The sequence below is a fragment of the Phallusia mammillata genome, chromosome 5 (assembly GCF_965637545.1).
Source record: "Phallusia mammillata chromosome 5, kaPhaMamm4.hap1.1, whole genome shotgun sequence".
Lineage (NCBI taxonomy): Eukaryota > Metazoa > Chordata > Ascidiacea > Phlebobranchia > Ascidiidae > Phallusia > Phallusia mammillata.
Genome location: NC_137256.1, coordinates 11,202,146 through 11,227,356, shown reverse-complemented (window position 1 = coordinate 11,227,356; position 25,211 = coordinate 11,202,146). Strand labels below are relative to the sequence as shown.

General features: G+C 38.3%; 2 protein-coding genes and 1 long non-coding RNA gene across 5 annotated transcripts; 2 read left to right on the top strand and 1 right to left on the bottom strand.

Moving 5' to 3' along the window:
• On the top strand, window positions 1-1,009 carry LOC145228942 (uncharacterized). The gene has a single exon (XM_080094167.1). The coding sequence runs from the start codon at window positions 134-136 to the stop codon at window positions 866-868; it is 735 nt and encodes a 244-aa protein (XP_079950293.1). The 5' UTR covers window positions 1-133; the 3' UTR covers window positions 869-1,009.
• Window positions 1,010-10,747: 9,738 nt separating this feature from the next.
• LOC145228943 (uncharacterized) lies at window positions 10,748-13,000 on the top strand. 2 transcript variants are annotated; one of them, XR_013860324.1, is made up of 3 exons: window positions 10,748-11,218; window positions 11,427-11,474; window positions 11,550-13,000. It is a non-coding gene; the product is annotated as an uncharacterized LOC145228943 (long non-coding RNA). The 2 variants fall into 2 exon arrangements; XR_013860325.1 differs by having other exon boundaries at window positions 11,505-13,000.
• Window positions 13,001-21,176: 8,176 nt separating this feature from the next.
• On the bottom strand, window positions 21,177-23,255 carry LOC145230454 (uncharacterized). Of its 2 annotated transcripts, XM_080095884.1 has the most exons (6): window positions 22,699-23,252; window positions 22,455-22,529; window positions 22,099-22,262; window positions 21,853-21,988; window positions 21,424-21,727; window positions 21,177-21,285 (listed from the first exon to the last, which is right to left on the bottom strand). In XM_080095884.1, the coding sequence occupies exons 2-6, from the start codon at window positions 22,522-22,524 to the stop codon at window positions 21,276-21,278; spliced, it is 684 nt and encodes a 227-aa protein (XP_079952010.1). In that variant the 5' UTR covers window positions 22,525-22,529; window positions 22,699-23,252; the 3' UTR covers window positions 21,177-21,275. The 2 variants fall into 2 exon arrangements, with proteins under 2 accessions (XP_079952010.1, XP_079952011.1); XM_080095885.1 differs by lacking the exon at window positions 21,177-21,285 and having other exon boundaries at window positions 21,420-21,727; window positions 22,699-23,255.
• Window positions 23,256-25,211: the final 1,956 nt, after the last annotated feature.

Below are 25,211 nucleotides of genomic sequence, written 5' to 3'. Positions count from 1 at the left end.
TGCTGGACGGACGTGTTTTTTGGAGCTGCTGTTGTTGCTTTAAATTTCTGTTTTAACTGGCTACTTCGATGAGTTTATAGCTGTTATAACAAGTCAGATCTCCTGCGGTCATATCAATATATCTTTCTCAAAAATGGAAAATATTACTATCAGGGGCAGCCATAGAATGTCTAATACTAAAGTAAGTGAAGTAGGTGAGCCAACATTACGAGACGTTTTCAACCTCATGCAGTCAATGGACAAGCGCTTGACCTCAATTGAAAACGACCTGAGGGAACGCGTCGGTGAGGCAGAAACAAGCCTCGAGGTTGCACACCATCGAATTGACGAGCTCGAGGGCAAAGTAGCTTCGCTTGAAACTCACCTGAAGGAAACTAAGACTGAATTGAATCAAAAGCTCGTTATGGACGAAATGCGTTCAAAAGAATTTAACCTGCTGTTTCATGGCATACCCCAACTGCTATCTCTCGAGTCACCTGACCAAACTAAACATGTCTTAAGAACGTTCATAACGGAAAAACTGCAGTATTCTTCCTCTGAACTTGATAAAATACAGTTTAGCAATATTCACCGCCTGCCGCGGCGTACGTCAGCAATCAGTGGAAACAAAGATTTGTCTAAACCAGCCCCAATAGTTATCAAGTTTGTCAAGATGTCGGACAAAAGAAAATTGCTTTCTCTTTCTGGTCGCGCTCGGTCCTTCGATGCAAACATAACAAGGCATCTACCTGCTTCTATGCAGGCTCAAAGAAAGGAATTAATTCGACATGCAAACAAATTCTACAATCAGGGAAAAACTATCAAATGGAAAATTATTGAAGCAGATTACTGTCTGTTCGTTAATGGTGAGAAGTTTACCGATTTTTAGTCTTTTATGTTGTTTAAATGGATCGATATGGTGATGGTTTAGCGCTTTTTCATATCAATGCTCGGAGCATTTTCGCTCATAACAGTTCTTCTAAACCAGATGAACTGCATTTTATAGCATTAAATCGTGGTTTCGACATTGTCTGCGTGACTGAAACATGGCTAGATTCAAGTGTTTCTAATGAACGCCTCATCATTGACGGTTTTCAGTTTCCTTTTAGAAAGGACAGAAATAGGCACGGTGGCGGGGTGTTGGCGTATGTACGCAATGATATTCACTGCGTACGCTTGTATGCTCACGAGTCTGACGATTGCGAGGTGATGTGGCTGAAAATTACCATGGTTCCCGATTGTCGACCAATAATAATTTGCGTTGGATACCAACCTCCCAGTTATAACAAAGCCTCTAAAGATCTTTTTTCCGCAAAACTATGTTCTACAATTGATTTGTTACAGCAGACATCCAAATGCGTTATTATAGTAGGCGATTTTAATGAGCCCCACGCAACTATCTTCAATTCTGCATTGTATTATTCTGTCACTCAACGCGGTTTTACGCAACTAATAGACCAACCAACCAGATTTAGTAACATTCTAGACTGGATTTTAGTAAACACACCCGAGTGCGTATTGTCATCTGGGGTACTACCACCACTTGCAAATTTGGATCACTGTGCCATTTATGTTATACTTAACGTATCTCGTGGCGCTCTCCCCAAACACGTGTTTTACAAATGGATTTTCGCCAATAGTGATTTTGAATCTCTAAACAATATTTTAATCGCGTATCCATGGGATGATTTGGTTGCAAGCTCATCCTCTGTGGACATGGCCCTAAACAACATTACTGATGTTGTTAACCAGACGTGCAAAACGTATATTCCACTCCGATCTTATAAGCTAACAGCGAAATGTAAGCCATGGATGAATCACGAAATTAAACACCTGTTTCGAAAGCGACATCGCTGGTTTACCAGATGGAGAAATTCTGGTGAATTGCATCACAAATTACAATACAACAAACTTAGAAACGAAATTCAACGCAAAATTAAGACCGCAAAAGCTAAATACCATGCGCATATTGTTAACGAAGCCTGCCTTTCTCAACCTTCTTCTAAGAGGTTTTGGTCACTCACACGTAAAATCCTGAATACCAACGAAGTTTCCTATAACAGCAAAGGTACGCCAAGCTTTGTTTCCAACGGAGTAACTTATGTCAATGACATCGAGAAAGCAAATCTCCTAAATGAACATTTCGCCTCCATTTCCACACTCCCTTCAAATCTGCTTTCACTGTCTTTTCCTCCTTCTTCCTGCCAACTTAACCTATCCATACCTTCCATTGACATTACCCCGTTTGATGTGTACCACGTATTACGTAAACTTGACCCTAGCAAATCTTCTGATCCGCTAAATCTTCCTAATCACATTCTAAAACAATGTGCAGAATCCCTAGCAACGCCATTAAGCTATTTATTTAATTATATTATATCAGTGGGTATCTTCCCATCAGAGTGGAAAAAAGCTACAATAATCCCACTGCATAAATCCGGGCCAAAACATGATGTAAAAAATTATCGACCAATTTCGCTCCTACCCTCCCTATCAAAAGTTTTTGAAAAAATTCTCCACAAACACATGATTACTTATTTGGAATCAAATAAACTTCTGAACCCCAACAATTCCAGATTTCGAAAAAATCATTCAACCATCACCAATCTGCTTCACACAACCCACAATATTTACGCCGATCGTGACGAAGGCATTGATTGTCGAATCGTTTTTCTTGATATTTCCAAAGCTTTTGATCGTGTTTTGCACCACGGTTTATTTCATAAATTACAACAAATTGGGATAAATGGCAATTTGCTTCCTCTACTAAAATCGTACTTAACTGGTCGTGTACAACAAGTTCGCCTGAACAACAACCTTTCAACCTTACTACCTACAAATGCCGGAGTCCCACAAGGTTCAATTTTAGGACCATTGCTTTTTTTGATTTATGTTAATGACATCTCCAATAACTTAACCTCTAACATTTCACTTTTTGCTGACGACACTGCCCTTTATTATTCGGATAAATCTCCAAATCAACTTCAAAAAATTTTACAGCGAGATCTCAACCACCTCGACAAATGGGCTTCCACTTGGGCAATTAACTTTAATCCCTCCAAATCTAAAGTACTATCGCTCTGTAAAAGTTCCAATCTTCCTCAAATATTTTTCAAAGGTGTAGCTCTGCCTGAAACCCGTGCACATACATATCTCGGCCTCATATTTACACCAACACTTTCTTGGCATGACCACATTCGTTACATTTGCCACAAAGCACAAATCAAAGTTAACCGATTGCGCAAAATATCTAACACAGTCTCTCGGCATATCATCCTTACCCTTTATAGGTCTTGCGTTCTTCCTACGCTTGAATATGGCGACATTTTATTCGATAACTGTAACCTCTCTGACTGTGAAGCACTAGAAAATGTGCAACACCAATCGGCTAAACTAATTTTAGGGTGTATGAGGACCACTTCGTATGATAAAATATTACAGGACCTTGGATTGACACCCCTCCGTGTTCGTCGCAACGTTCACTCTCTCGTTCAATTTCACAAAGTTCTAAATCGCATAGGACCTTCATATTTACAAAGCTGCATTCCTGAATACGTTAAAAACTTAATTAAATATGACTTGCGTAACCCCCTCAAAATACATCCCATTGCGTGCCGCAGAAATACCAAATATAACTCATTTTTTCCCAAAACTATCCGCTTATGGAATGAACTTCCAAAAGAAATCCGATTGATAAAATCTGTTTCAGTTTTTAAAAATAAAGTTAAAAAACTTTTCTTTACGTATCCAGTCAGAACCTTACATCTGCATGGCTCTTGTCCTAAGACAACTGCCCTTCATTGCATGCTTCGACTTAACCATAGCCCACTCAATATCAATCCCAGGCACTTTCGCCCTTGTGCATGTCAGGCCGTAGAAACCACACAACATTTGTTTCTCAATTGTCCACTATTGATTCGTCCTCGCACAATTTTGTTTTCTACTGTTTCGAATATTCTGACAGAAAACGCTAAGTTTAACGCTTCATTTCTTTCCAATCTTTCTCCTGGTGCAATTATTCGTTTCATGCTATTTGGTCATCCTGATTTAACATACGCCCACACACTGTCATTATTCCATGCCGTTCACAAATATCTGCATGCGTGTAATAGATTTTGATTTCTGCAGCCGATTTATTGACATTTTAACCTCTTTCGTTCGCTTTTCCTCTTTTGTTTACTATTATTATCGACTACCCTTTATCTGAAAATACGTTTATTTCTCGTATGGTGACACGACAAAGGACAGTTTTCAGTTTTCGGACTGTCGTCTGATTGTCGTAAAAAAAAAAAAAAATAAAGACGATGAAACTTGCATACTTGTTTCTGTTAAAGAAAAGAAAATCAACTGTCCTAAATGTGAAGCGGTCATGCTTTTGATGCCATGTTGCCGACAATTTCAACCTGAATTCAAGACGAAAGAAAATCTCCTCGAATGTGTCAGATGTGAAAGGTACTCAATTGCATGCGGGTGTAGCACGATAAACCCGATCCCAAACCTCACTATGAGTAGAGAGTGTTCTAACCATTTATGTAAATATAAATTGATAAATTGCAGCTGCGGAAAAAAGTCTGCTAAATGTATTGAACCTCATAAACCCTACCGATGCTCGTGTGGGTTTGAGTACGAGTGGGACATTGACCTTGGGGTTGAACGGGTTTGAACTGATTGGTTGTTTGTTACTAGTATACTATACGGCAGGGGTGGGCAAACTACGGCCCGCGGGCCGCATGCGGCCCGGCAAAGGAGTTCATGCGGCCCGCCAAATGTTAGAAAATTTTAAAGAGAATGTTAGTAACGCTGATTAGTATTATGAGCACAGCCGCAGAGTTTTAAAAAATACCGGAGGTGCGAATTGCCGATACCTATACCATGTGCAGTATCTGTACCCGTACCATACTTACTAGGAACTAAACACAGATACTTTTTACGTACTTTAACCTGTTGTTTCTGCCACGTTATTTTGCAAATCGCCACTTGACACAATTTCTTCGTTCGATAAAAGTAAAAAAAAATCATTTAATCACAGCCCACTTTGCACTGTTGACGCCAAAACTTTGTTCACATTGGTTCAAGTTTCGGTCGTTGCAATACTTTGCAAACGGACATTAAACACGGCTTTAGAATCGTTAACACAGACCAGCACAACACCTAAAAATGGATACTAAAAGCGGCTCGCTTTGTTTAATGTTGGCGCAAGAATTTATTGACAAAAAGACGTGGTATAGCCTATGTTGCAACAAATGCTTGTTTATTTTGAAACAATTGCAATTGTGGCGTTTCAACCAATGTTTGTCCAATAATTTCAGTGACAACAAACGTATTTGCACATAGCTGAAAATAGATTCCGTTAATATTTTGGGCAAAATCAGGGGTGCACAACCTGCGACCGTACGGCCACATGCGGCCGCGGAGACGAGTTTGTGCGGCTGTGACCATGTATGTTAAAATACACGTGCTAGCGGCGGTGACGTAACTAAAATTATTTTGCCAAATATTTTGATTTTGAAACTGCTAAAAACAGGTTTCGTGAGACTGGAAAAAAAGATTACCAGCCTAATAACCATATGCGCCAGGCTTTTTATTCGCTTATTGTGTGCAAACAATGCGAAAGAACAGGCACCGCAATCGTCACAATACAGATTATGACGTCATAAATAGTTAACTCCGTTTAGCTAAACTTATGCGTCAAGTAAGAAATTTGTGATCTGAGCATTTTAGGCGGCTTTAAATGGTATATATATATACGATATAAAGATGATTCTTTGCACCAGTTATTTAAAAAAAAAAAACAAGCAAGCAATTGGCGGCCGTTGGTGAAATACTATGCGGCCCCCTGAGATTAAGAACTTTTGAATGCGGCCCTTGCACTGAAAAGTTTGCCCACCCCTGCTATACTGTGTTCTTATATTCTTGCCTAATGTATTTTACTGTAGCGTCATTTAACGTTTCTGGGATCCGGGATCCATCAAAAGGAAATCGATTTTTAAATTTATCCGAGAAAAAAAAATTCAAATTGTACTTATACAGGAAACACATTGTTCAGACCGGGACGAAAAACTTTGGCAGTTGGAGTGGGGTGGGGAAATCGTTTGGTCACATGGCACAAATCGAAGTAAGGGAGTAGCTATATTATTTTCCAGATATTTATCATATTTAAAAACGGACTTCATGGCTGATCCCGATGGGCGGTTTTTGATTGTAAACCTGACAATCGCTGATAAGAAATTAACTTTGGCAAATGTATACGGACCGAATAAAGATGATCCCGATTTCTTTAATAAATTCTTCGCTGACGTAATAACATTCGGGGACGGCGATATTGTCCTGGGCGGAGACTTCAACATAATTTTAAACGAGAATTTAGATAAAAGTCCCGGCGCGCCGCACGCAAACAAACACTCCCGGGCCACTGTACAGGCTCACATGAACGCACTTGATTTAAATGATGCCTTCCGTCTCCTGCACAGTACGACTAAAAAGTACTCTAGAATTCAAAGTAATCCACTGGTTGCTACTCGATTAGACTTTTTCCTCGTTTCAAAATCAATTTTAAGCAATGTGCCAAACGCCGATATTGTACCAGGGATTATGTCGGATCACAAAATAGTAGTTCTAACTTTAGAGTTTGCCCCCCATGCGCGCGGTAGAGGCTACTGGAAACTTAACACGCGTCTGTTAAATCAGTGGTCGGCAACCGCCGGTCCGCGGCCCGGTACCGGTGCGCGAGGAGTTCGTTACCGGGCCCTATAATTTTTAATGTTAAATGCTATAAAACGTTTTGCCCGTGTATCCCGGGCATGATAAACTAATTTAAGCGTTTTTATAGCTATATAAGTATTTGGAGTTTTTTGAAGACCGGTCCGCGATAAAATTTTAGTTTCAAAACCGGTCCGCAGTGCAAAAAAGGTTGCCGACCCCTGTGTTAAATGACAAACGGTACGTGGAGCTCATTAGGAAAACCATCGACGATTATACTCTAACCAACCCTGCGAATCACGTCAACCCTCACACTCGATGGGATGCGCTTAAAGCTGTTATTCGCGGCGTATCAATTGGTTTTAGCGCAAGGGTGAAAAAGGAAAACACATCACGTCAAAACGAACTCGAATTGGGTATTGAAGCGCTTGAAGACGAAATAGTCGGCGCCAATACTCCTGCAGATCAAAAATTGGTGACCGAGTTGACACAGTTGAAAAACGACCTAGATAACTTGATTGAAAATAAAACTATGGGAGCGATTATAAGAAGCAGGGCTTTGTGGGCCGAAAAGGGTGAAAAAAATACGAAGTATTTTCTTAATTTAGAAAAGCGCCACGTAGAAAAAAAATCGATCAACAAGCTAAAGGCGGGCGACCGAATTTATACCAATCAAATATCCATACTGGAGGAGTTAGCTAAATTTTACGAGAACCTTTACGAAAAACGCGTATCGAACTATTCTTATTCTCAAGTTACCCAACATCTGGTTGACTTAAACCTCCCTAAGTTAAAATCGACACAAATTGAAACATGCGACATGCCTATCACTCAAGAAGAATTGTGTGGTGTAATTCACAAAATGCCAAGAAACAAGTCGCCGGGCCTAGACGGCTTGCCGGTCGAATTTTATCAGACATTCTGGCCGGATATAAAAACCCTCTTTACTGATGCCTGGTCCTACACTGAAAAAAATGGTAAATTTAGTCCAAGCCAAACGCAAGGGGTTGTTACTCTCATCCCCAAACCCAGAAAAGACCCCCTGATCACAACCAATTACCGGCCTATCTCCTTATTGAACACGGACTATAAAATAATATCAAAAACCATTAACAACAGGATTAAAGCTTATGTCGACATTTTGGTTAGCGAAGATCAAAATGGTTTTATGAAGGGAAGGTATATCGGCGATAACCTTCGCGTGCTCTTTGACATCATGGATAGTTGTGATTTTTATCAAATTCCAGGAGCGGTACTTTCGCTAGACATTTTCAAAGCGTTTGATACTCTGGACTGGGAATATATGTATTCTGTATTAAATGTCTTTGGGTTTGGTCAGAATCTTATTAAATGGATAAAATGTTGTTATGCTCGACCTACGAGCAGGATTATTAACAACAATTTCCTATCGCGGGAGATTAGGATCGAAAGAGGTGTAAGACAGGGCGATCCGCTGTCCCCAACACTTTTTTTGTTGTGTATAGAATGTTTGGCTGCGGCCCTGCGCAACGATTCCTATGAAGGAATACGACTAAGCAATCGCGAATTTAAAGTTTCACTTCTTGCCGATGATACTCTAATTTTTTTAAGAGGAGAACCATCAGATTTCGACAAAATATTTCGCGTATTAAACACGTTTTCAGGGATGTCAGGCTGCACAATTAACATGCAAAAATCGCTAGCGTTCTATTTGGGGTCAAAACGCTTGTCCATCCAAAAACCCTACGCAGACAAAGGTCTCTCATGGCCTCAAGAATCATTTCGATATCTTGGCATTGAAATTCCCATCAATGACCCCAAACAGCTGTTTTCTTTAAACTTTGGAAAAGTAATCGACAAAATTAGTACAATTTCAAATATTTGGTCATCACGTGGTTTGACCCTTTTGGGCCGCATCTGTATTTTAAAAACCCTAATAATTCCCATGTTGATTTATAAAGTTAGTGTGCTCCCCATCAACCTACCGAGCGCGTTTTTACGCAAACTAAAAACTAAAATGTTCCAGTTTGTGTGGGGGTCGAAATGGGAACGAGTCAAACGGAAAACGCTTATCGCAAACCTGGAACAGGGAGGGGCAAATATGTTAGATGTTGATACTTACATAATGGCGTTAAACCTTAAATGGGGATCAAAATATTTCGACGAAAACTATAGCGCTCCTTGGAAGTACCTGGAAACAAGTGTCATAACTAAAATGGAGTTAGAATGTTGGTTTCGAGGCAATCTGCCTACAGCATCAAAACAATGCTCGCAAATTATTCCTCTTAGAACAGTTAGGAAAACTATTACTGATTGCAGACAGTTAATGCAAATAATGGAATCGACCAAACCCTTTTCTAGATCGCTGTGGGTCAGCAAAACCGTTGCCCTCAAATCTCGAACCTTTTATTTAAAATCGCCCGTCAACGCCGGGATTCTGGATCATTCCAATTTGTTAGATAATGCAGGAGAATATCTATCATACGATAAATTGGCGACAAAATTTAATTTTACGCCAAACAATCACGAATTCAAAAATTTTATTAAAATGATAGCCGCGCTGCCACCAAATTGGGATCGAACAAATGACGACTCCGGCGAAAAACCAAGTTTGGTAAATTTGTGCAACGAGTTCTTTGAAACATTTGACTCTCCCAAAGCGGTTTATACCAAACTTAAACACTACACGGCGGTTCTCCCGGAAAAACAAAAACAAAGCTGGGAACGGGACTTGGGTCTTGCTTCGAATACAACCCATTGGGAACAACTGTACCAAACCAACTACAATTCGACAATGGAAACAAAATTGCGCTCCCTTCAGATAAAACTAAATTTACGTGCCGTTGTGACCAACGATGTTTTGTATTCATTTGGTATTAGGCTACTGATACAGACCAATGTGTTTTCTGTGAAACTGAAACTGAAACGATAAGCCATATGTTTTTTAAGTGTATTCGAGTGCAGAGCTATTGGGAAGAAGTCTTTGCATGGATCTCGGCGAAATTTTTAATTTCCCTTGATGTTAATCCTGTGTACGCTTTATTTGGTGTATGCAACGAATCTAAATTATTGAACTGTTTACTTTTGTGCGCTCGATTTGTAATTTACCGTTGCAGTTACGCGAAAATACTTCCTAGACTTTCATTATTTTACCACACAGTGAAATCAGTAAAGAATTCTGAATACATTGCGGCTTTAAATAAGAAGAAACTTTCGATGTATTGCGGGGCTACTGTTGTCTGATAAAATCGAACGTTTGAAAGAAAAATTTAAGAAATTAATCATATTGCTAATACAATGTCACAATACTATTGTGTGGCAATTTGCCTGGAAAGTAAAGGTGGCCATAAATTTCCACTTAACAGTCAACTGCATGAGAAAAGGACTATCAAGCGTTGTGACCCTTAAACTGAAAAGTTGTGGAAACCGATAATTTGTTTATTCTATCAGATGAAAGAAATACATGGCCAGCACGAGAAGTTGTTGATCAATCAATGATCGCCAAATTTAAACAGCAGTTTCCTGCTACCAGAGTTATTTTAGATGCCACAAAATTAAAAAAACCAACAAATGTTAAAGCTCAAAATTCCACATTTTCAACATGTAAAAATACCATAAGGATTCTGGTTGGAATTTTACCAAAAGGGCTGGTGACTTTTCTAAGTAATTTTCATGGAGGATGTACAAGTGATAGGCTAGTAATAGAAGATTCTGTACTATACTAAAATGTCTCAGAGTTTTCTTAACCCGTAGACAGCATTATGGCAGATAGAGGAATCAGAGTGCAAAATTTGTTTACATCCTTTGATATATTTGTTAACATCCCTAACAATGCTAAAAGGAAAAAGCCAGCTTGAAAATATTTCAGTAGTAACTAAAGGATAGGCATACTGCATCAGAAAGGATCAATATATAGCTAAAATATACAATATATTAAAGCAATCCATGCCTCATTATGCTGCATCTGTCAAATAAACTTATTTTTGTTTGTTTTATGGGGACAAATGTTAGGCAATGTATTGTTAGAGATAAGTGTTACATTTTTTTGTGTATGTCACTTAGGGTATGGCAGTTCTGTCCGGGACAATGTGTGTTGTTTTCCAAAAAGACATGATAATGCATTCTTATGTTATCAACTAAACATTTAGTATATAATTACTTAAACCAATGACCGATTCGCAATTTTTCTGCACAAATACATCTTTAAATGTATACACCATAAAGTAGCAGTACTGCTTATTAGCAATGCCCAAATGTCCTTGAATCTGAAAACTTAAAAATCTTCGAATTCATACACCACAAAGTAGCAGTACTGCTTATTAGCAATGCCCATTTGTCCCTGAATCTGAAAGTAGTATTTATGATTTTTTTAATTAAAGGCTGTCACTCACAAATTCAGATATGGGAAGTTAGCACCTTCGGTAATAATTGCAATCTTTCCCTAGATGGACATTTAATCTTCTCTTGCTTTGCATCTGGTGTTGCAGCAAAGTATGGCTGTTGGTTGTCAATAAACAGACCTGCCGCACTCATGTGGAAATTTTTTGTTTTGCTGAACAAAGTAAGTGCCCTTTTTTCATACATTTTGCCATGACATATTGCTCCTGTGGACAGTACAAACTTAGAGTCACATAGTTTTGCATATTTCTTCTTTCAGTTGCCAAAATAATATCCCTAAATTTTGGTGCTGTTATGCGAAACTTTCATTGGTTAACATTCCTTGCACTTACTTTGTTCAGTTGTGTTTCATTCAATTTTTTAATTTGTAGAAAACAAGGTTTACAAGTCACCACTATACAGTACATGTAATAAATAAAGTGAGTGATTACTTTTCAATTGTGTTGCAGGGTGGTGAAACGTTTGAAGCTGATCTGTATAACTTTTCTTAACAGATAGCTCTTCTGTGATGTGAAATTTGGAAACCATAAGAGCTGTGGCTGCTAGATGTTTGCATGTAGCAACAGGCATAGGCGTCGATTTAGGGGTGACCGGGGTGACTCTCCCCCCTGTTTTTTGTTTAAAATAAAGTATTGCCAGAAAGACCACATACACACCTATGCCCTAAAGTAGTTGAACTGGATGTTTGTTATAGATTGAAGGTCACAATCAATGACAAAGGCAAGTGTCTCGTGGTTTGTTATGCAACGTAACAATGGTTGCAGTAACCATCGGCATTGTTATGTGATAGTTAATTGTTTTATTCCCAGCACATTCAAGCTGGTGGTTGAAGTATCTTATGTTTGCTTTATGTTAACTGCAGGAATGACTAGTCCAGGGGTGCTCAACCTTTTCGCCATGACGGCCGCATCGCAGATCCTTATTTTACCAACGGCCGGCCAATTGCCTGCTTGCTTGTGTTTTAAAATTACTGATGTAACGAAATATTATATGTCAACCATCTAATGGCGCCTAAAAAGCTTAGATTTGTAACTTGAAGAGCAGATTGAGCTGAACAGTCTGACGATCAGTCTTAGCTGTTTATGACGTCATGATCTATATTGTGACGCTAAGGGAATCTTTTTTTTCGCATTGTTTGCACACAAAGGCATAAAAAAGTCTGCCACATATGGCTACTAGGCTGGTAATACTTTTTCAGTTCTATAAAATGTGTTTAGAGCAGCTTGAAAATAAAAATATTTGACAAATAAGTTTTTATTTAGGTCATGGCCGCCAGTACATATATTTTAATAAACATGTTCATGCCCGCAGGTTGTGACCTCCTGGACCAGTCAAACTAATATAGGCATTTTTGCAGCCAAAACGCAAGCAACCCTCGAATAAGACGTTTTTTGTCTGATGTTGAGTCATTTAAAAATCGTCACACGCAATGTAAATAAACATCTTGAACAACGTATACTTAAATACTGTCACAACTGTACTATCTCACTGTGTGAAAGTTGTATATCTGCAATGTTTAGTTCGTTACGTGCAACCGAATATGGGTCTATAACTTAGATCGTGCGGTCGCTAGGACAACGGAGCAGTTAACGCAACTGCTTTCTGTTCCTACGATTGTGGGCTTTAACGGCTGATGGATGTTTCCAAAACATGGAAAGGTCTCCCCTAAAATTTTGCAAATAATTAAAAAATCGACGCCTATGGCAACAGGTCCTCTTCCTGCTGCACACTCACATTCTGAATTTACAATTTCTCCACTGTTTTTAAGTTTTATTTTGACATTATATGAAACTTTTTTTTTCAGTGAAGCATGTACAATGCCACTTAAATAAAACTCAGATAAACATTTCAGACTAGGCGTCCTTTCACAATAGCCTTCACATCACTGTTGGAAATTTTGTCACATGTGGACTTGAAATGAAAATAAACTTTCACTTGTTCCTCAGTTGTGTGTGGTATTAGATCCTAGCTGATTATTTGAGTAAACTCTACTTCGTGCCACTGTAACTCAGAGCTGCTACCTACATTCTCCATCAAGCTCACAGCACAAATGAAGTTGTCATTCCTATCATGAGCCTGAAGTCTGTGTACAAGTAGTTATGCAGAGAAAAAACAAGAAGCTATTGCAAAAAAACACAGAAATACAACGCATCTTAAAATTAAATCCTCCTTCTTGAGAGTTGTTTTGGGACATCTTTTATTTAACTCAGATTTCCATTTAGAATAATCCATTTTTAGTTTTAAGTTGGCAGATAACAATGTTTAGTGGTAAAAATATGACGGAGTAGAGTTGTGTTGACGGAGTAATGCGAAATTTAGGCCTTTTAATTTGCGCGCGTTTGTGCCGTTATGACAACTATAACTGTTGCGTGGCGACACCATGCGGAAATTTCGATCCCTTAACTGCCCCATTGTTTGCAGTAGGTTATTCGATATTCGTATTTAGGTTATTCCGGATCCGGCCCGCGACGGGATTTTGAGTGGCCCGCAGACAGTTTCAGGTCTCACATGATAATGTGGCCCGCTGCCACAGTCTGCCGCAATCCCCCACTTCTTGCTTACTGCGTCAAATTATAGTTGTAACTGACAGTAACGCTCCCCAATAGCAAAAAACTTTCCCGCCGTTTTACCATTGCACCATACGTCCATTGTTACGACATAATTAACTGCCAACCTTGTGTGTGGCCTGCTTTCACGGTTTCCTTTGTTTCCACACGTGTAGCCTAGTTAGTGTTTCAGCAGTATCTAAGTCTGTGGTGTATGCATTAAATTTTCTGTGGTGAATAATTTTATGTTATATCAGTTAGATTGTTTGGACTGTATTGTAATTGTGATGTTCTTGAATGTATTTGGTTTAGGTGTTTAAAAATCCGTTTTAAATCACTGGATAAATACGCGATTAATGTATCGATTCAGGAATCCCGCCCGCCAAGTACTTCATTTTCCCATATCAAGACCGCCGACTGGAGAAGTTGCCCGCCCCTAGTCTGATAGAAGTCTCAACTTTCAAGGGAGTAGTTCACTGGTTTACAATAAGCCTGTTTACATGCACAAATTAACCCGGGTAAATCTTCTTTACCCACCTAACTTTTTCTTTTTTCTGAAAAATTTCGTTTTCTTTTTTCTGAAAAAACGGGGTAAATTTTCGTAATTTACCCGGGTAAATTTGTGCATGTGAACAGGCTTTATTAAGGCGGGTGAATGCAGCGGGAGTGCACAGCTTGACACCCGGACAGACGTTTTACGAGACAGTCGTTTCGGTGATTAGAAATCACCTGTTTTTTTTGTGCAGCTATGCTATGTCGTTTTATTAAGTTATCACGCACATTTTCAAAATTGTGTTTAAAAACTGACCTTGGACGACAATATCAAGGTCAAAGCTTGGGATTAAATTGAAAGTATTTTTCCCGTTCTTATTTACTGTTTTTTTGTAATTATATGACAATAGTGATGCAAAAAGAATACGGACAAAACTTTTTAAGTTGGGTTAATGCTTTCTGAATTTTTTTCCTCATGAATTTAAAAATAACCAGGACTTTTTTTACCGTAAATCTGCACCAACGCGCGTGTGGAGACCCATTCGTTTTTGCTTGCAAAAACAATCATATGTGTAGATCAAATGATGTATATGTGGAAAATTGGTAGATTGCATGTAGAATATTAAAAAAATGGAAGCATATCAGAAAGCCACCTTTCTAGTTACTTTCTTAGTTCGGTTGGAAAACAAAGGCTGCAGGGTAGACCTGCTTATGCTCCGTTGCGTCACCTACCAGAAATTAGCAAAGCCTTGGTGTGAGTTCCTGTGTTAGTATAGCTGAACCGGGTATCAACGTCCATTAAAAATAGTAAATACTACGTATTCGATCGCAACAAATGTCTGGTGTTATAAAAAGGTTTCAATCGTTGAATTTATCTTTATCCTAAACGAGCCAAGTTTTAAATCATGGCAGCTAAACTGGGGTGTGTTCATGTTCACATGCTACAAAAAGGTGGTAGCGGACCATGCCTTTTCGCATGTAAAATTTATGCAAAAATTCTGGAGAGAAATCGCTAGTTTCGATAGTGACGACCTACAATCTAGCGGGGTCAACAACATGCCACCTGCAGGCCAGTATTAAAGTCATGCATTCTGCAATTGGAATTAAATAAAACGGACTTATGAATAGAATTTTATGGTTAATCTTGCAGCAGACCATATAGGCTAGATAAAATGCAATATTTCACACGAATTGCACGTTGTACTTTTGCACCAATAGAACCTAGCGACCCTAAACTGCAAAAAGCGTCAAAGCTGACAGGTGGATTGGGTTTCGGTCCTGTACTTTCGGGTTTATCCTGCTTACATCTTTGGATAAAGCGCTTTGCCGTTTAATGCGTTGTTTTGAACAGGAAAGCGAAATAGGAATGGAACAACTAGTGGCCGTTTGCAGTATGCGTGTGCAGCCTAGCACATTTTTGTTGGAAACTTTCCAAACCGAAGCCATTGACGTCACAGAGATTCATTAGGAAAATTCCCAAATTGAAATATTGGACCCTCGCCTTTACAATTTCTCCTGGCCCGGAACCAAAAAATAAAAAAATCCACATAATTCATTCAATGCCAATGTAAAAGTAATATACATGTGAGCCGACAGTACTTTTGTCTGTAATTAATTTTTTCAAGGATTTTTGTGTTAAAAAAAAACAGGCCAAGTCGATGGATGCCACAACAACGCAACAACAAAAGTAAAGTCAAGAGCAAAGAATGAGCAAATTTTGCACTTCAATCTCAGGTAAAATTAGACATCAGTATATCTGTAGAATATTAGGAGAATCCGATTTACCATTACAAATGAAAAAGCCACTAGTGGTTATTGGTGAAAGAAGGAACTGTGATGCAGTTGGAAAAGTCTGTAGTACAATACAAGCTGACCATCTCTTATTTCATTAACAAATTTACGCGAGTTAACTTGTGTATACATAACTTAAGTTTCATAAGAATACAACAGAGGTCGTGGCGCAAACACGCCACCCGGTGCACGTTCTGGACATCCATGTTGAGAACCTGAACATGCTATGTTGCGAACCTCAACATCACTGGATATACGGATTATTGCCAAGTCTGAGCTAGAATTACAGCTCCACACGTGGCAAAAATGCTTTTGCTGCTGTTTCCTGTAATATTTAAACAAGTTTTGGGTTTGTTAACATGTTCAATATGCTGATGGGGGCAGAAAGTGGTAGGTGGCTGTATAAGTGCAACCCGGTAGAAATTCTAATTTCTGTTAATTTATTTTCTACCTAGATATTAAACCGCAATTTTCGCAACTAACTATTCTATTCGGATAATAAATGATGAGATGAAATGAAATATTTTTGTTAATGTAGGCCTACCTACTTTCTTTTCATTTTAGTCAAGCGAAATAACGTGTTACAATAAAGTTCGTCATCAAAATGTATACAAAGTGCCGATATTTTTTCAATAATATACACAAACAATGACTAAATTGAAATGTGTGTTAAAACTATATGTTCTAAGGCAGAGTTGGGCATGGATCCGAATACCGGATCGTGATCCGGCAGGATCTTCGTTTTTTGACGGATATCGGATCCGAATGCTACTTTACAGCTGCCGAATCAGGATCCGGATTATCCAATCCAGTTTTTGTACAACATACTCAGGGAAAATAATATAATATTTGTGAATTTTTGTTGTATAAAATATTATTCTTCCCCCCCCCTGCATACTAAGTGCATACTGCATATAGGCCTAGTGCACAAAATATCAGGAAGGATTACATTTTTGTCAAGAAGGCTGAAATTGTATGGGGCAAGTATTCAAGTAACCGTCGAAGGCAATATAAATAGAAACTAATTGAATTGAACATATTTGCTGTGTGTCGTGTGCAGTCGTGCACCCTTATTACTCATAAGGTTATGAGTGTGTTCTGTGTTTTTTTGTGTTGTTGTAAAATCAGGTTATCACATGACATAGTAGGCCTACCGTAAACAGTAACGTGCAACAAGGGAGTAAGGTACGCGTTATACGCCGTTATAGAAGGTGAAAATTTGATGACTAAGAAGTTGCATACTTCAATGGAGGTTATATTTCTTTTATGTTGTAGGATGTTAATATTTCTTTGTTGTTTCAGGCTAGATGTTACATTTAGATAATTTTTGTAGTGAACTAAACAATTCTAATACAATTAGAACATTTTCGGATATTTTTCGGATCGGATCTTATTGTTGCTCGAAAATTTTGGATCAGGATCGGATCGGATCGGAGCGGAATATCACAATTCAGGATCGGATTTCGGATCTCAAATTTCCCGATCCGCCCACCTCTGTTCTGATGACATTTTTCCATAATATGTTTGTGTTGTCAAGGACAGAAAGCGCCGAACCTGGTTTGTCTCATAAATTATGTCTGTTATGTTGTATAGTACCGTAGGGTTTTAAACTAGTGATTTGGTTGTAAGAAAATTGCCATCAATTGCTTGAATAGGCTGGTTGTACATCAGCACCGGGCACAGAATGTTGGTTAAATAGGCGACAAACATTTAGGATTTACAGACTGGGCTAGGATCAAACAAACTAACGGAGCGAGTGATGAAACTAACATGTGGCGTGCATGGAGTGTAGTAGACTGCACATGTCCAGTATGTCTTTTGTCAACATTATAGCCATATCTTAATAGCAAACAATGTTGCAAGGGATCACACTCGACGTGGGGTGACTCAATCTTCTAACTTAAAATCTTGCACATCACCAGCTAAATGGGTGTCATAGTTTGTAAAGAATATATCACCTCGACTTTGAAAACAGTAGATTTTTTGGACGCTTAAAAAATCGGAACCAACGATTGTAATTCTCTGCTATAAGAACCAACACCTGAGCACAAATGACCATGTTACATTTACAAACAAATGTTGGTCGACATGAAATCTATTGTTTGAGAAAGAGGGTGTGTGGTTCGTAGATTTGTCCTTTTTTAATTTTGCTTTATTAATCAACAACGAAATGTAGGTATTATGTGCAAACCATTTGTCCGCAAATTGGGCGATATACCCACCGAAAAATCGCGCTGGCGCTAACTACCACAGAAAATGGAACATCAAAACCGTGCGGAGCTTGCGCTTTATGTGGTCGCTTCAAAAATCATCAATCGATGGTGTTTCCAACTACCACGTTTAGGACAAACAAACGAGTTTTCAAACTTCGGCAAAACCTAACGTGCAAAAATTACGGAGTTTATGTGGCAACATGCTCAACTTGCCAAGAAAACTATGTTGGACAAACGAAAAACAAGTTTTCAACCAGATGGAACGCGCACAGAGCCATATGGAAAGCATGTGATCTTTCCAGTGCAAAAGAACAGGCGGCAATGCTTCACCATTATCACCAACATCACCCGACGCTCCTAGACAAAAGACCAGGCATCGAACAATGCTTTCGCGTCACATTTTTAGAGCAACCAGCAATGTGCATGTTGGACGTATGTGAAGACAAGTGGTATGGTAAAATCAAAGCCACCATAAACGTCGCAAAAATGATCCTGCCACAGGTTAGATAACAACTCTGCAGATTGCTTGCGGAAGGCACTTTTTCGGTCACGCGTTTGTCTTATCGCCTTTTTCCACCACGTTGCTTTTTTGTTTTTCGTGTCGTTATGTTGTATCCGTTTTAACGGTTGATTTAGTTGTCGGGTAGTGTGTTGTGGTTGTAGCAGTCTTTTATTATTATTATTTTTACATCTTTCATTGCCTAAATAGCTTAATTTTATTTTATTTCTTGCTTAAAACTGAGGATGCCATTATATCGGCGAAATCGATATTATTTATTTACAATACATTGCAACACGAAAAACATAGATTGATTTAGGTGTACTGAAAGCTTCAGTTTACTAAGTTATATTTCTATGTCGTTTCGCTGTAACGAACTGTCGCGGAGACTTGGCTGAGAAGCCGGCAGTTGGTGTTGGGCGGTGGTTCTGTCGCGACTGTATACCTACGCTGCTTGCTCTTTTATCATTTTACTGTTTTAATATTTTAATACAAGTTAGTTTGGGTACTGACAGTCCGTTATTGCAGCAGAACCGAAAAATGGGCGAAACAAAACTATCAAAATATACGCAAAAAGCGTCTCTAAAAAGCTTGTATAATAGTTGTGAAACATTTGGCCGCAAAGTTTTCGTCTTTGCATGCCATTTGTTAATTTGGGTGTGCCTGGACAGAAGGCCAGATACGTCTTGTAGATGTTATTTATTACTAAAATCCATCGTTACAATCACACTTTTGTATCAATCATTTGTGTCATAATCTCCAAAATCCGTGGCTAATCAAATTGATTTGGTTAATGTTTTGCAAGCTAAAAACTTTTAGATTCCTTGCTTTTGGCCATTATCAGGTTGTGTGGTTAAATAAGATTATTTTTTCTTAATTTGCGCCAAACTGCTTTTGGTGTTACTTTTATTGATCGGTATCCGAGATCAAATGAAGCACAAAGATGTCTGGTATCGAACTCATTCCGTACCCTGCGTTTTATTGCACGATTCGCATTCTTGTGCTGCTATGCTAATTTCATTCGTTGCTATATTAACCGGGCCCGTTTCGTTTTATTTTTATAATTGATTTTCTCTGATTAAAATACAATCTTGGTGACAAGGATAGGGCAATGTCTAGAGTAGACAAATTGCAATTTTGAAACAAATTAAAACGTTATGTGTAAACAAATCGGTTTTACCGAAATTAGCCTAAGTTAGTTGTAAGGTACCTGCAGGTAACAAGGCCCCTTAAAAAACTAAACTATTGCGCATAACTAAAAAAACATACAATAGTTTCCGCCCAAATTTGGCATGGTGGTTGTAGCGGTGAATTGTAATCATCCATCAGACTTTGAAGGCGTTTGCAAGATTAGTTTTTGTATGATGACAATTTAAAAAAAATAAAAACTTCGGCCTTAATACATACTTATGCTGTTAATTAGGCCCAACATTTTTATGTATTTTTTAAAGGTCGAGAAATCAATCAGACTACTTTATGCTTTGCGTCGGTCCAAATCAAGTTTAACCAAGCAACGTTATTAACTTTAAGACATATAACTGTTAATCTGAAGGTACTAACAACAACGAATAAACAACCACTTGACAGTTGATCACCAATAAAGCGAAATGAAACATCACATTCCAAAAACTTAAAAAAAGACTTATTATTGGAACTTTCATCTCTCTAATAAAGCAAATAAGCAATTTTTTGCATACCAGTCGCCTTTGCTATAAAAAACACTTTAGAAAACGACAAAAATTTGTTGGGCCTTATTACCAGCAATGGCTGACAAACAAAACCCTAATAAAATTCATTTGAGGTAATTCTTTTTTTCAGATTGGATAACGCTCCAATTGAGCTAAAATGACCCCTTTCTGATATATCCTAATAAGATTTCATTTCGACAACAAAACCTTTTTATTTTTGTAACAAAATTTTTTTTAAAAATAATAAAAAGCTGTAAAAAAACACTTTTGAATTTGGATTGGTCGTAGAAACTAATACACAGAACTTGCAGGTCCAAAACTTTTCAAATCATTGTAAGTTTGAATAAATCTAAAAATTATATCGAAACGGAAACATTTTTGCATGTATACCAAAAAATATGAGTAGTGGGCCTTATTACCTTCCGGGCCTATATACCTTCAGGTACCTTAATTGCCAACACTGTTGCAAATATTTCATGTCACTAAAGGCTCTGGTCACGTGTTCTGGTGCACCAATCACAACGCAGCAATACGAGACTTTGCTAACATGTTTTTTCGACTCAGCATTCAAATTCGAGCACTGTTTATTTGTACTCATTTGACCCCGAAGTATTGGCTTACCATACATTTAGTTACGGCTTACGATTCATATAATTATGTGTCAACATTAGTACTTCATTTGCGAATTATTTGTTAGGACCTGCAGGTAGATCTAACCAAACTGACTTTCTCTTTACACATTTTCACCAAACATGTCCTGCCTGGGAAATCATGTTTGTGGCTTGGTTCAAATATTTACATGACTTAATGCGACCACCTCTGTAGTTTGTCCAGTTTTCTTATACAGCTGCATAAATTTGAAGCCGCAAATAGCTATGGAAGTTATAACAAATATAATGCGTTTGTGTTTTATTTTTGATGAAATATACATAAACCGAAAACAGACACTTTGGACGTCTCTGAAAGCAGTGTTGATTTTTACTTCTTTGTATTAGTAGGTTCTGAAAAAATATAGATTTTATTTACTTGTGGCGATGGTAAGGTTAAAACGATATAACATATGTTTCACAACATGCAACTTTAATTGGATAACGAACACTGAAATAATACTGACACTAATATTTCCTTGTTGTACTTACGTAGTTTTCAAGACACGAATGCGGTAAACTTGATTGGCCGCGAAACCTCCTTCACCGTCATTTCCACAGTTGGTGCTAGCTCCATATTGTTTGTAAGTCAGATCGGCGTCACGTGCTCCAGCGCACCAACCACCGTTTTGTAATGCAAAGACTTCATAGCCTCGCGCATGCGCAGCTTGCACACATTTGGCGATGGCGTCCTGGCGTGAGACGTAACTTCCGTCCAGGACTGGGTCGAGTCCTTCAAGTGTCGGAATGGCACGATTTACTGTGTCTACCCAACAGCTGAGATTTTGAAGAGAGACTAAAAATCAAAATAAGTTGTTGATTGTTTCAATTTGATGTAAACAATGTTTTTTTATTCTGGTATAGTTAAACGATTTTTTCGCCGTTGAAATGTTTTTTGCTTTTTCACCCATAACTTCTTACCTTCTGAAATGGAGTCGATTTCGTAAACCTGATTGGCCCCAGCACCACCCTCACCGTCAGCCCCACATGCGCTGCTCCCACCATATTTACGGTAAGTAGCTCGGGCTGTGGATGAACTGGCGCACCAACCACCGGCCTAAAAGAATAGAATTTTTATGGAGCTTCTATTCGAATAGAATTTATGTGAAATTCTGATGAACGGATAAAAAAGGTGTTGTTTTTATAAATGACTTATAATAGCATTACCTGAACAGCAAATACGTCATCGCCGTGGTTGTGAGCGACTCTGGCGCATTTTGCAATCGCGTGGGATCTTGATCCGTAGCTGCCATCAAGAATAGCATCTCCTTCTCTCGTAGGAATTGCTCTCGTCACGGTGTCTCCCCAACATCCGAGATTGTTGTAAGTAACTATACGAGAAAAATTTGTTTGTGGCAAAGTTGTAAATCCAAGACTTTAAATTGGTCGTTAATTTGTTGATTTTAAAGACATATTTACTCGCATTGGAATTGTTAGTTGAATACGCGCAAAACAAGTTTAACAATTTTGCGTTTACGATTGCAACAACTTTGCACTTTTGGTTGAAACACTAGCCATCTCACCTGGATAATACGTCACTGCGCTTGCAGCCCCTATAAAAGCACACGCGATGGTCAGAATGAAAATCTTCATCTTAACTAAAACAAAACAAAGATATGTGAATAAACAAACTTTGATTTTTAAATAACAACAATCATATTTAACACCGTCGAAATTGTATGCTGTTGCATTTGGGTTTTAGCGTTGACTTTAAAATAACTTTGTTGAAATTCAGTAATGATTAAATTTATTGTAGAAAAATGTTACCTTGTGTAGACAGTCGACTTCTGACGATATCTCAAAGGAAAGTTGTTGTTGAGTCGATGAAACTGATGATTTTCCTCGACAAACCTCCACTCTTTTATACCAGTAACTCGGTAATTTCCGTCGGTGCCCCAGGCTACTTTTCTTGCTTGCAATGCAGTGGTTTTGACTCACTCGTCTAGTCGAGTTGTTGAAGACCAGAGGTGTTTTTCCTCTGGCAATTCTCAGTGGTTTTCGATGAAAAGTCATATAAGTGGTGGTGCGATAAACGTGACAATAAACACTGTCAAAATCACCATGGTGGCGTTTTTGTCAGTTTCGTAAAAGCAAAAAGAATATTGTGGGAAATTCCAACCTTTGCCCAAAACCAAACTGCAGTTTATTTGCCTGCCAAGCTGTTCGCCACAAAAAAGTTCGATAACTTATTGCTGCGAATAAGTCTATTTGCAATGTAAAAAATGTTGTAGTGTAAAGGTATGCTGTTCGGCTTAAAGTACAATGTTACATGATCAACAAAACTTAGCAAAACACATCATAAAAAACGTTCAAGTATTTAACTGTGATGCAAATGTCCGAGCAGGACATACAAATGCAGCAAGTCTTGTTAATACTCGAATTTTTTTACAACACTATATTGCCATCTTAATTTAAATAACTCGAAGATGACAATAGTTGTATGAAATCGTTTCAACAAAACACAACTTTGTACATTTTTACAGCAGTAGTGACAAATTCTCAGAGTTAGAATGTCAAGGCATGTTATCGCAGTGGCAATACACCACAACGTTACAACTCAACGAACTGTGATTTTCTGCATTTGTAGTCAACTTATTGTTTTTAGCGCTTAAACGGTCAAGCGAGTTCAAAGGTCAAAATTTTTTGCATCGAAGTTTCGCCTAGTTGTGCGTCCTGGACTTTTTCCATACTTGGGTCTGTTAAAATGAGGATTTATAAATCCTCATGGTATACCATACGAGCTTTTGAGAGTTAGTTTTCTGAAAAGTTCAATTATGTCCCAAACTCATCATTTTAAATCAAGAGATGTGCATAAATATGTAAACAAAAACGTGATAACGCCCCTTTATAGGTTGCAATTGTGACGTCAGCTGTTTTCGCTTACACAATCACGCAAACGTGCGGAAAAGTACCATACACCGGCACATCACGTCATTTCCGAGTTTGCAAGTGATTCATTTACTGAACAACGTGTCAAATGAGGTGACTTTACTACTACATTAAGAAAATTCGTTTGTGTTTACTTAATACGGTAATAGTTCGTTTGGGCAGAATGGAATCACTGCAGCGCGACCCATTTTTTGACCCTGCGCGACCCATGTTTGGGTCGCGACCCATACTTTGAGAACCACTGATATAAAGGAACCGCATCACGCTATGTTACTTGGACTTAATCGTCTTTAAAACTGAGCCTACAGTTTGTTGATTCTTTTTAAATATTAACTTGAAAGTAAACTCGCCAGCATACACACACGCTCAGCAATTTGAACACTGGGTAAACACAGGAAACTATCGTATGATGAAGGCAGTTAAGGCTTAAGTGTATGTAACACGTTACACAACACATACACAAAGTCAAGTGCTAAGTGCTTGACACTGCTGCTTATATCCAACCACACGAAACTAAACATGCAATTACTGTTGTGACAAACCTCTGTCTGGTTGTTAAAAGGCAGATATTCTGCCATGCTATTGCTCACTTGAGTTCTAATCATTTTCATTCAAATGAATTTAGGTGGTTTTCACTACGAATCTGTGACCAGATCTTTGGCTATTGCAGTGGTTCTTAACCGGGGTTCGATCGAACCCCAGGGGTTCGACGAAGGTCTTTTTGAAGTACAATACAAATACTCGTTTTCATTAAACTTTAGGGTCTATGGTCGCTAAAAAATGGTATTTCTATTTGCCAAATATCAAAACGCTGGAAGGTTACACTATAGTATAGTGACTATACTAAGGGAGGGGTACACTTACACTAAGGCGGGTGTATGGCAGCATGCCGCCGCAGAGTCGTGTTTTCGGCCGTGACGTAAATAAAACTCTTTTGCTAAATATTTTGATGTTTAAACTGCTCTAAACAGTTTTTGTGCTACTAAAAAAAGTATTACCAGCCAAATAACCATATGCGTCAGACTTTTCGTACGCCTATTGTGTGCAAACAATGCCAACAAAACAGGAACCACAAGCATCACAATATAGATTATGACATCATAAACACTTAAGACTGATCTCCACGCTGTGTAGCTCAACCTGTGCACCAAGCTATTAGATGGTATATATATAATATAAACCATGTATTTTAAAACATAAAAGCATCTCTGCGATGTGGCCGTCCTAGCAAAAAGGTTGTGCACCCCTGCACTAAGGTTTTATTTTATTTTTGAGGTAACAAAGAGCACTGTGCGCGTTGTTCGTAAGCAGAAAAACAACAAAATTTTGTTGGCAGCAAAAACTTGTTATATACTTCATCTTTTTTTTGTTTGTGTACAGATGCTAAAAAT